At 35.5% G+C, this 12,121-nt stretch overlaps 1 protein-coding gene across 1 annotated transcript in view; it reads right to left on the reverse strand.

Moving 5' to 3' along the window:
- The window catches only part of LOC122400190 (potassium voltage-gated channel subfamily KQT member 1), a 91,780-nt gene that overhangs the window by 20,632 nt on the left and 59,027 nt on the right, over positions 1-12,121 (reverse strand). The window contains exon 12 of the mRNA XM_043401518.1: positions 4,734-4,826. Coding sequence (XP_043257453.1) covers positions 4,734-4,826 — 93 coding nt within the window. The remainder of the gene's footprint in view (positions 1-4,733; positions 4,827-12,121) is intronic.

The following is a 12,121-nucleotide window of genomic DNA, read 5'->3' on the forward strand; positions in this document are numbered from 1 at the left end:
ATTTTCTGCGTGTGACAAACTTGGTTTTAAGCGTATTCTCTCACGATTGGTGATCTTGTATTTTCTTCTACTATGAAACTTGTAGTAGCTTTTATTTGGTATGTTTTTCTTTTATGTGTTTCATGTCGACTCGTAGTTTTCATTTATCGATGCATATCAATCATTTTCAAAATTTCATTTAACTTTTCTTCTCTTTCCTACGTGTTACAAGCTGTGACAAACTCGGTTTCACGCGTGTTTTTTCATGATTAGTGATCTTGTATTTTCTTTTTCTATGAAGCTTGTAATAGCCTTTATTTTTCATTAAAAATATTTGGTATATTTTCCTTTTATGTGTTTCGTCTCCTAGTTTTCATTTATCGATGCAGATCGTTCCTCAAATATCAATCATTTTCAGATTTTCATTAAACGTTTCTTCTTTTTTTTAAGCCTGACATACTTGGTTTGAAGCGTGTTTTCTCACGATTAGTGATTTTGTATTTTATTTTTCTATGAAACTTGTAGTAGCTTTTATTTTGAACTAAAAATATTTGGTATGTTTTTCTTTTATGTGTTTCGTCTCGACTCCTAGTTTTCATTTATCGATGCAGATCAATCATTTTCAGATTTTCGTTAAAAGTTTCTTCTCTTTTTTGCGTGTGACAAACTTGATTTCAAGCGTGTTTTCTCACAATCAGTGACCTTATATTTTCTTTTTCTATAAAAGTTGTAATAGCCTTTATTTTGTATTAAAAATATTCGGTAAGTTTTTCTTTTACGTGTTGCGTAGTTTTTATATTTCAAAGAGGGTTTGGGGTTAAGAGCCAACAATGTATATTGACGATTCTAATAGTGGTAAAAATGAGTAAATGACTTGGTCGATAGTGTACGCCGTAAGTTGCCATCTGAGAACATTTCGAGCGTGTAGTACGAACCCGTGATAGACGAAAATCCTCCGGTAATATCGATTCCGCATGCAAAATGAAAGTAATTTGCATGGAGATATATAGACTCCTACGGCTTTCCTACGTCCTGATTTTGCCGGTTGTTATCTAGCCCGACGTAAGCGTAAAATGGTCGAACGATATTCCCACGACAGCCAGTCAAAAAGCTATTAAAAACTTCTTAAAGGCTCTTTTTTAAAAGCAATCTTTCTTGTTACAACCACGACGAAGTTCCTTCGTTTTCAAGCGACGAGAAAACACGTTATGTATATTCACTTAAAATTTCAAATTGACAAATAGTTCGTCGAATATTTGTTTCCTTATCTCGACTTCTAAAAGTTCTTTTTTTTTAAGGCGATTCCATGTTGTTACAACCACGACGAAGTTTCTTCGTTTTCAAGAGACGAGAAAAGATGCTACGTATATTCGAGAAAAAACGATTTAAATCTTCAAATATAATTAATATTTTGCTATAGAATTTAAGCTCTGTATATTTAAATGTGCCCTCAGAAAATGTAGAAACTTCTTTTAATACTATTTTATCTATATCAAAACAATTTCCTGACTGTGTCGTATTTGTTTAAAGTTGTGTTGATAGGGAAGAATCTAGTCGCGGATATTAAATGACTGAATTCTAAGGGAAAGCAACGTGTCCACTCGTATTTAACGGACACCCTGGGGTACAGGTGAGTAGCTGCGAATGACGAGCGCGGAAATTCAGCAATTTCCTCACAGTTGGTCTTGCAAGTTGGAAACTGGAAAGGATTCGAGAAACGTGCAAGCAAAGCTAAGAAATTGATGTCTAATTCGATACCTTCTGAGGGCGAGATTAGAAAGTTCGTGCTTCTAAGCTACGAGTAGACGAAGTTACTAAAATCCCTAAAGTAGTTTAAAAATGATGGCGACGAGTCGTGTTGCTCGGGATCTGTATCACATAAAAAGTACGATTTTTTAGAAATTTATTGTGGTTGAAAAGCATAACTGATTTATAATTTATCTGGTGGAAGTTTCATTAATTTCGACTATGTAACAAATAAAGATAAATCTGAGACAATTCTATGAAGTTGGAATATCTTGTCATGCGATTAATCCAACTTAATGATCGCATTAAGCTGGTAATTACAATGGGAGAAAGTTTTTGAGTATTTTAACGTTAGTACTAGTCTGTTTTCCTGTTCACCTAATTTACCTAGACACAGTTTCCCTATAACTAAATGTCTGTAGGAAACATTACCCACTTTGTGTAATGTGCTCCCTTCGCTTCTACTTTGTTGGAATAATTGTGTCGATTAGTAAAATGTATAGCATTCTATTTAATAAAATGAGCAACCACATGCTTGCGCGTAAACGCATTGTAAATTTACATTGACTATTGTAAACGTTGTTTATTAAGAATACCAATTTGTTGATGGAGGCTTCGTTAAAAAGTTATTAACAATTAAATTCAAAAATTTCAAATCGTTCTGGAAAAACTATTTTCATCTACGGGGGTCAATTACAATCATTTTTGGTCATTACACATACCTCCGAAATTCTATCCATTTTTGAGAAAAAAATTCAAGAAGGTGTGAAATTTTTCGACGCAAAAAAAAAAATTTCAAATAGTTCTGGAAAAATTATTTTTGATTGCGGGGGTTAATTACAATCATTTTTGGTCATTACATATACCCTCGAAATCCTACGCACTTTCGAGAAAAAAATTCCTTACCAAAAATCTAATTAGGTGCCTTTTTTCGATGAAAAAAACAATTTCAAATCTTTCTGGAAAAATTATTTTCACTTGCGGGGGACAATTATAATCATTTTTGGTGAATAGACGTACCCCCGAAATCCTGCGCATTTTCGAGAAAAAAATTCAGTAAGGGCGGAACTTTAAACGTTAATAACTTTTTAATAAAGCCTCCATCAACAAATTGGTATTCTTGATTTTCGTCTTATTTTGGCCTCTAGAATTTCTCATTCAAATTTTTTCCAGGGATGGCCGAACACCCTGTATAGGAAAACTATTTTATAATGAAAGGAATTTTAGATAGAGTTCATGCTTTATAGCCAATATTTGATAGAAAATGATTTTAAACGTTATTTATTAGCTTTAGTTCACTTTTTTGGAAACAATCGTGGAACTTTGCATTCCAGATTGCTATGAGAAACATTGAAATTCAATTTAAAAACTGACGGATAACAAAGGAGGCACTGAAAATAGGAAAAAAATTTCAATCTTTTAAAATCCCGTAAAAATTCCTGAGTATGCAGGCTGCGCCTGTGCCAAGTAGGAAAAATTTTTTCACGTTTCACATGTACGCGAAAAGCGAAATATCTCGGATAATTTAAAATTTCTGTTTACAATCGTAACGAAAGCATGCAAAGCAGTAAATTAAATTTTCGTAAAAAAGCGACTGGAAAAAACTGATAATTAAAAACGGAAAACTTGATCAGCCGCATAATTAAAATTCTGAAACTATATAATCTGCTTAATTAATGAAACGGCGTGAACTATGTTTTCATAGCTGTATTTCTCGAGTGAATTCTTTATGTTCCCCGACTCTCTCGCAAAAACAAATACAAAATTTTAATTCAGAAGAAATTCCCAAGGTATGTTTTTCAAAGCCACGGTTTATAAATTACGCAGTCTGTTCTGTTCCCAAAAGAGTAATTAGCTCGAACAGAAATAAAGACACGACTTTAACTCGGAGAAATTCTAAAGATATTCTTTCAAAGGCTATGCCTTCAAACAAGTTTTTTTACATATCTTGACGAAGAAATAGCTTCTATAGAAATAAATATTAAATTTTAAACTGAACGAATCGCCAAACTGTGCTCCGCGAGAATAAAATAATTGTTCACTTTATACCAAGTAAATATAATATTTGGTGTCTGACTTATTTAAAAAAATTTATTTTTTCTTTAATGCTCCCTGGGGGTAAATGACACATTTTTAATCATTATATTGTTCGATGGATGGGTTTTTGAGATACAGAAAATTATATTTGAATTTACACACTATAAATGCAATGAATCATCGACGGCGAAGAATGGGAAATCATGCAAGGTAATAAATACAATTTCCATGACAACTTTCCTTGTAATACTATACTTTTAATCTTACCGAATGAAAATAACTCGTGCAGAAAATAGTGCAAAATTGTAAGGGGATGAAATACTCCGATGAAAGCGTGAAAATTACGAACGAGAAAGCGTGCTCATACAATTATTAATATTAACCCTTCAGCTTTTAAATGCAGTATTCGTACTGCTAATTTTTTACAACAAAAATCGATCTTTTGTGACATATGTGAGGGTTGTTTCTCTTATACACAATACAAAAGACACGTGCATGTAATTGTGGAAGTAGCTTTGACAAAAAAATTTTAAAACATTGAATTTACCACTCGATACATACTATAGTAATATGAAAAAAATATTCGTATAATCAATATTAAAATAGGGGAAATCCTCAGCATCTCGAACTGTTAGGTTGCTGCATTAATTCTGCCCATTTATTAATTAGTATATACAACGTGATAACTTTGTACTTTCGTTTGACAATTGAAGTTAGTGTTCGCGAAGAATTTGAAAGCCAGAGTTAAGAGAAATGTTAAACATTGTAATATGAATGGAACCACAGACCTCATACGCAGCAACCTAATAGAAAATGAAATTATTGGATCTACTTTCTTCGAAACATCGTACACTTAGAGTAAATCCTCCAAAAGAGAAACACGTATGCAGAATGTGTTAAGTTTTCGCCCCATTCCGAAAAGCGCTGTGGCCGGGAAAGGAGGAAAATCACGTATGGGAAAGTATACTTACGTGGTGACCCTTTGAGGTTCTTCGATATCAATGTCAATTTCGTCGCTGGTGGCCTCCGTGACGGAGCTTGTCTGCGAGGTGAAGAGGCTTCCCCTGCCAACCGGAAATACGCTACTCACACTACCAAACTCGAGAACTAGTTCCTTCGACGTTCAAAGCCGCTCTAGAGAAAGTGCCCTTCAGTCGGCTGACGTTTCCTGTCAGCCCAAGTTTCCCGACCAGCTATTATTTCGCGGTGAAATTTCCAGAGATTTTCCACTCGGCTCCCACGCATATTCTCCACGTGTTGTGCTCCACTTTTCGAAACGCTGGACGAAGAAATCGGACGCGTTCGCGACCCCACTGCTCGGTTAATTGATCGATTTAAGGAGGATTCGAAGATCAAGGATTTTCAATGGAGAGTAACAGACGACTGTGACCGCGCGAAATTTGATTAAAAATCGTGGTTTTCTCTTTAATCGCTTTCTGATATTTATATCTTGGTGTTAGTTTTGACAGGGTCAATGACAGCCGACTTTCAGCGTTTTCTCTAGAGCAATTAACAAGATTGAACATCAAGATCACAGAAGTGGCAGTACGACGTAAATCAATTATTCATCTCGCTAAAAATTGTTTTAGACAGTTTCATCACTACGTCCATATTCTGAATTTATTCGTTAATTTTCTGGAAAGCTCACAAACACAGCTCGAAACTACGAACGAACAGTGACAAGTAAACGAGTACGTTCGCGTTACGTTTTAATAATAATTTTAGTGTTTCTTTACAATAATGTTTATTGCAAGTAATATCGTAAAGTACGACATTTCGTGGGCTAAACAGTTAGCCATCAGTTTTGAAACACGTTGTACGGCAAAAGGAGATACTTGAATGTCTTTAAATAGAGTGCAATTGCATTATGCAGATGCATCGTTGCATTTACATGAAAAGAGACGACGCGGACATATACACCTTACTATATCATTCAACATTTTCCACCGTGGCTCTTTACCTTTCGCCAAACGGGAAATACCACTCGTCTGGCACACGTTGAATCACTCTGCGTATCATTTTGGAGCTTTCGAAGCACCAAGTTTCTCAGTGAACGATAGTACATTAGTTCGATACAATAACAGTGCGTTCTCAGACACTCGATGAAGCTGGTGAGTGCAATGCTGATAAAACGTCGCGATACTCTTTCAGAAAAATACAATTAGCAACCACGTTTCTTAGTCCCAACATGATTTCTACCAATTTCTTTCATTTAAAGTTTATCTGTATTGACTCGAACGTTCGATAAAAATAATTAAGCTCGTCGAAACTTCTGCAAAGAGGCAACAAAATTATTTCGTTATTTATTTCAAATTAAATGGAGCTCGTTCGTACGTACGCCTCGTATCGTTGTTGTGTTTCGATTATTGTAGATCGATTACGGCATAATTAAAATTCAGGTCGTGTAAAGTGTTACAAAGCGTGAAATACGTGTCATGTAGAATAAACAATCTTTAATAATTGGAAACGATCGATACTGAAATTGAGAAAATATAAAAAACAAATTATAAGGAAAGTATGTAAGCAATATTACGAAATAAAAAAGAGAAAAAGTGACGAAACATTCTTTTAAATTGGGAAACATTCAAAACGTAACTGTGATGATTAACAATCAAAGTTAAAGTGTGTAGATATAAAAAAATTGATTATATCGTATATTATGTGCGCTTCAAAATGATCGAGAATGTTTGTGTGATAAAAGATCGATCAAAAAAGTTGAAACAATTTTTTATAATGTTAGTGGATCCTATGCTAACTGAATATCGACTGATTTTTAACTGACTATAACTGCTTTCGGGATTTCCTAATTCCTCGTTGCTAGCTACAGTAAAACCTCGGTAAATCCTCGATAATTGCATAGGAATTATCGTTTATTGCACAGTGTCGACAAGTGGACATAGTAGGAATTCGGCAACGAGTGAAATTGTAGGTGGAAGATACAAGTAGCAGTGATCTTAGATAGTGAAAATATACTTACTGTCTAAGTGGGGCTTCTTCTTATCGAATTTATTACCTCGATCGTTGCACGAGTCTCCATAACTGCAGGATTTCTCACAATTCGTTTTCTTGCAATTATCGAGGTTCTACTGTTCCTGACTATAATGTGTCTACATTCTCTCGTAATCTATTTAGTCAATAAAAGCCTCTTTCCTTCAACTATGCTGATGTCCAAACGACTATGGACCAATGTACAATAAATCTATCATATGAGTATCATATTCCACGGTCATTCGAGAAATCTGATAAGATAAATATTACATGCACTAAATTTTTCAGAAACTTTCCAAAATTCCAATGGATAATTAAAATTCACATAAGGAAGATGTTATGCCGAAGAGAGCCCATTTAAAATTAAAAATACAATATATTTGCAACTTTAATAGTTGTATTGAAAGGAAACGTCATTCAAAACGATACAAATGTTCGATAAACGAAGAATAATAAAACTTGAATTCCATATACGAGGGCGGTCCGATAAGTACTTAGCCTCACCACCCGATGGTCGCCACGATGGCAAGAGAAATTTACTATCGTGTAGTACATTCTTGTAGACAGTTACTGTCAAAATTTCAGCCGAATCGGACTCGTAGTTTTGTTTTGACCGCGTGTGGAAGCGGGTGTGTCCGCGTATTTTAGAAAAATGGAAAAAGAGCAATATCGGTCGGTGATTCGATTCTTGTTTTTGGAAGGGAAATCGCGCAGCGAAATCAAAGAGCGCTTGGATGCTGTGTACGGTGACTCTTCTCCTTCGATGGCGACCGTCAAAAATTGGTTTAACGAGTTTCAACGTGGTCGCACGTCAGTTTTTGATGAGCCACGTCCAGGTGCCCCGAAAACGGCTACCACGGAGGATAATGTGAAAAAAATTCACGATCTCGTATTGGCAGACCGACGATTGAAGGTGCGCGAGATAGCTGAGACAGTAGGCATCTCAAAAGACCGCGTGGGTCATATCCTGCATGAAATATTGGGCATGAGAAAGCTGTCGGCGCGATGGGTGCCGCGTTTGCTTACTCCGGACAACAAGCGCAACCGTGAGACCACTTCAGAGCAGTGTTTGATGCTGTTTAGGCGCAATCCGAAGGAGTTTCTGCATCGTTTCGTGACCGTCGATGAAACATGGATCCAGTGGTACACACCAGAGACCAAGGAACAGTCGAAACAGTGGACTTCACCCGGCGAACGTGCTCCGAAGAAGGCGAAGACTGTCCTATCGGCCGGAAAGGTAATGGCCACCGTTTTTTGGGATTCAAAAGGTGTGATCTGCATCGACTACCTGGACAAGGGCAAAACGATCACAGGGATCTACTATGCCGGATTATTGGGCCGATTCGACGCCGAATTGCAGGAAAAACAGCCCCATTTGGTGAAGAAAAAAGTGCTCTTCCACCATGACAACGCACTGGCTCACACCTCCGCTGTCGCCAAGGCCAAATTGGTCGAATTAGGCTACGAACTGCTGCCTCATCCACCGTATTCTCCAGATTTGGCCCCGTGCGACTTCTTTTTGTTTCCAAACTTGAAAAAGTGACTTGCCGGGCAGAAATTTGAGTCGAATGAGGAGGTTATCGCCGCCACGGAGGCCTACTTTGCAGACCTCCAGAAAACGTATTTTTCAGACGGGTTAAAGAAGTTGGAGCATCACTGGGTCAAGTGTATCGAGCTGAAAGGAGACTATGTAGAAAAATAAATCGCCACTTTTCCAAAATTTTTGTTTTTCTTTTGTAGGCTAAGTACTTATCGGACCGCCCTCGTAAGCTTTGAAAGTAAAAATGAAGATATGCTCGTACCAACTATGGTTGCCTTTTAATGGATACTTCGAGCAATGTAATTCGTATGTAGTTTCAAACGAATTGGTCCGAAATTGACGTCGAGGAACATTTTCTTTCCCTGGCGAGGTAAAGTTTCCCGGGAAATCTTTCGTCGTCCAGCGAGATCGAAGGATGGCTATAGTCGCGTTTAGAGTTAGCGTACATCGTAAAACTTCAAATGGAACTCCAGACGCCTTCGTCGAGGAGCATGCAAATTATTTGCAACTCTTTCCCGTCGAGAATTCGCGTCTCTGTTCGTGGCGCGCTCGTACTTGATGCTTTCCCGGCTGTCGCGGACCGAATAATGCGCGAAAACTGGAGAGAAAATAAATTCGTTCTGGGAAGTCCATTCCTAGCAACTTTGGATTATATTTCGAAACTGAAGTGCTTCCCTAACTTTAAGGAGATTATCCCTTTTGCTGGTTAAAGGGTTCAGCAAATTCGGTAATTTATTTTTAAACGTCAAAATTTTTCGATAAACGCAGAGACACTTTTTTTTTAACCAAACACAGTGCTCCACGATAAATAAATAATTTTCACACAAAATCTGAACAATGGACTGTAAGTTGTCTATCGTTTGACGTAGTTGGACCTAGTTGTTTATAATTTCTGTTGTAGTAATAATTGAAATCACACCGTTAATAAAAGAATATTACTTTACACTTAGGAAGCAATTTTCTTAAAAGATCGTCCTTTGATTGTGAATATATAAACATAGTTCGAATTGTATCGCGTTTAAACTCACTTTTATCGAAAAAATGTCGCCCATCCGTTGATAATAGTTCCCCTGAATAAAGTTTGTTAAATTGATAAAAAGGAGAAACAAGGCTCGATACTGTTTGTATCGTTCGAGACTATCGAGTGTCTTTTGGAAAAGCGTTTCGGTATTTCGCCAGCATTGCAGCTAGCTTCAACGAGGATCTGAGGACACATCAATATTGTATATGATATGCATTGATATTGATACTGTATAAACTGCAAGAACCGAGGCCTTGAAAGCTTCCAGCTTCAAAGATTTTAAATCCACCAAGCATGCTAATGCACACGTTGAATACATTTTTGAGAAACTTCTTCTGAAACTTTTAATTTACGACTTACGATTCGTCTGTAAATGTATCTTATTTTTGATTATTAAAATAGATGCTCATGCATGCTTTGCATACACTGAGAAGTACTTAATACTATAAGGCAGTTTTGTATTAAGGTTACTTATTTTATTACTGACACTTCAAGATCTAGATAGAATGTCGGGTTACCAGGAGATTTATAAATAATCTAAATTTTTTTTTCGTACAGATACAACTATGATTTTTTCACTAAATTCTGAAGATCCACGACCAGGTAAAAATCTGTCAAAATTATATTCCCATTGTATCAACATTTAAATTCTCCCCCACGTCTTTCTATCGGGAGGAAAATTCCTCGTAAACTTTTCAAGCTTAATCAACGAAGAGTTAATTGTCTTCGGAGATTGGAAATATGCAAATTGCCCCCGACTATTCGTAAGTATCTGACTGTCTAAGATAAAACCTGCGGTCGGAGTTGAAAATTCAAACGAAACTCATTTCGAAGTTTCAACTTTCTAAACTCTCCTTCTATTCCGGGTGCAAGGAAACGTAATTTCCATTGCAATTCGTTGATCTAAATTCCTTTTTTTTTCAATTTAGCCGCTCCGCTGCAACCCGACACCTTGCTAAACGCTAACTGGCCTCGTTTACACCACCGTTTTTCACCTATCCGATAAGCACCGGATCTGATAACTGAGAGTCTTATTGCACGTCATTATCTAATCTGGTTAGAAAATGGTTAGTTTTAAATTTCATTCGAGCAAGCTGGATTCGCTTTACGATTTTAAAACGTGTTACACAGGGTGTTCGGCCAACCCTGAAAAAAATTTTAATGGGAGATTTTAGAGACCAAAGTAAGACGAAAATCAAGAATATCAATTTGTTAATTGAGGCTTCGTTAAAAAGTTATTAAAAAATTTCAAATCATTCACAGAAAAATTATTTTCGATTGCGGGGGTCAATTACAATTATTTTTTATGAATACACATACCTACGAAATCCGACGCACTTTCGAGAAAAACATTCGAGTATGTGTGAAAGTTTTCTACAAAATTAAAAAATTTCATTCGTTCTAAAAAAAATTATTTTTAGTTGCAGGGGTCAATTACAATCATTTTCGGCCAAAAGACATACCCTCGAAATCCTATGCACTTTCGAGAAAAAAATTCAGGAAGGTAACAAATTTTTCGAGAAAATTAAAAAATTTCAAATCGTTCTGGGAAAATTATTTTCGGTTGAGGGGGTCAATTACAATCATTTTTGGTTAATAGACATACCCCCAAAATCCTGCGCATTTTCGAGAAAAAAATTCAGTAAATGCGGAACTTTAAACGTTAATAACTTTTTAACAAAGCCTCAATAAACAAATTGGTATTCTCGATTTTTGTCTTATTTTGGCCTTTAGAATCTCCTACAAAAATTTTTCCCAAGGGTGACCGAACATCCTGTATAGAATGAGTCACGTGTCCGACATTTTTAACTGCCCACATTTTTCATTCATCGTGGTTCTCGAAACAGCCATTGTTTATACTAATCAAGATACTATTTTACATTTGTTCATTACAATTACAATTACAACATTATATATATAATTATATATGTATATAATTACATTACAATTGTCAATTACATTTACTCATTATTTCCAATTGGAAAAATATAACGTATGTACATATAATGGTTTAAAAACCATACAAGTGTAACTACGATTTTTAAAAACAAAATAAATTGTAAAAATTGAATTTTTAAGCCAGAATACCCTAAAACGTCCAAGTATTGAGTCTTCTACGTCAGATATTTATTGTACATGGTAAATGGTAATGAATATGTGTTTTAAAAATCATACAGGTGTGATTACGATTTATAAAATCAAAATAAATTGTAAAAATTGACTTTCTAGACCTGAATGCCCCCTAGAACATCCAAGTATCGGTCTTTTAATTTGAACATATTATTTAAATACAATCGTAATGAACGTATTTTGTAAAAATCATTCAACAATGTCATACAATTTAAAAAAGAAAACAAAATGTAAAAATTGACCTTCTAGTCCAGAATACTCCCCTAAAATGTTCGAGTATTGAGTCCTTTGCCTCAGACATTTATTATACATGAAACGTAATGAGTATGAGTTCTATAAATCATACGTGTTTTACGATTAAAATAAAATATAAGAATAACTTCCTAGATCAGAATACCCCCTTAAACTATTGGGTCCTTTACCTCCAATATTGTACTATTTAAATAAAATCATAACGAATTGTTATATTTTCTAAAAATTATACAAAAAAGTCTTACAATTTAAAAAACAAAACAAAATATAAAAATTGACTTCCTAGACCAGGATACCCCCTTAAACGACCAACTATTGGGTCCTTTAGCTCCAACATATTATTTACATAAAATCATAACGAATTGTTATATTTTCTAAAAATCATACAAGAAAGTCTTACAATGTAACACTAGAACTACCGACAATTA

This window comes from Colletes gigas, unplaced genomic scaffold, assembly GCF_013123115.1.
Source record: "Colletes gigas isolate AHSC1104 unplaced genomic scaffold, ASM1312311v1 Colletes_gigas_Sc00016, whole genome shotgun sequence".
NCBI classification, from domain to species: domain Eukaryota; kingdom Metazoa; phylum Arthropoda; class Insecta; order Hymenoptera; family Colletidae; genus Colletes; species Colletes gigas.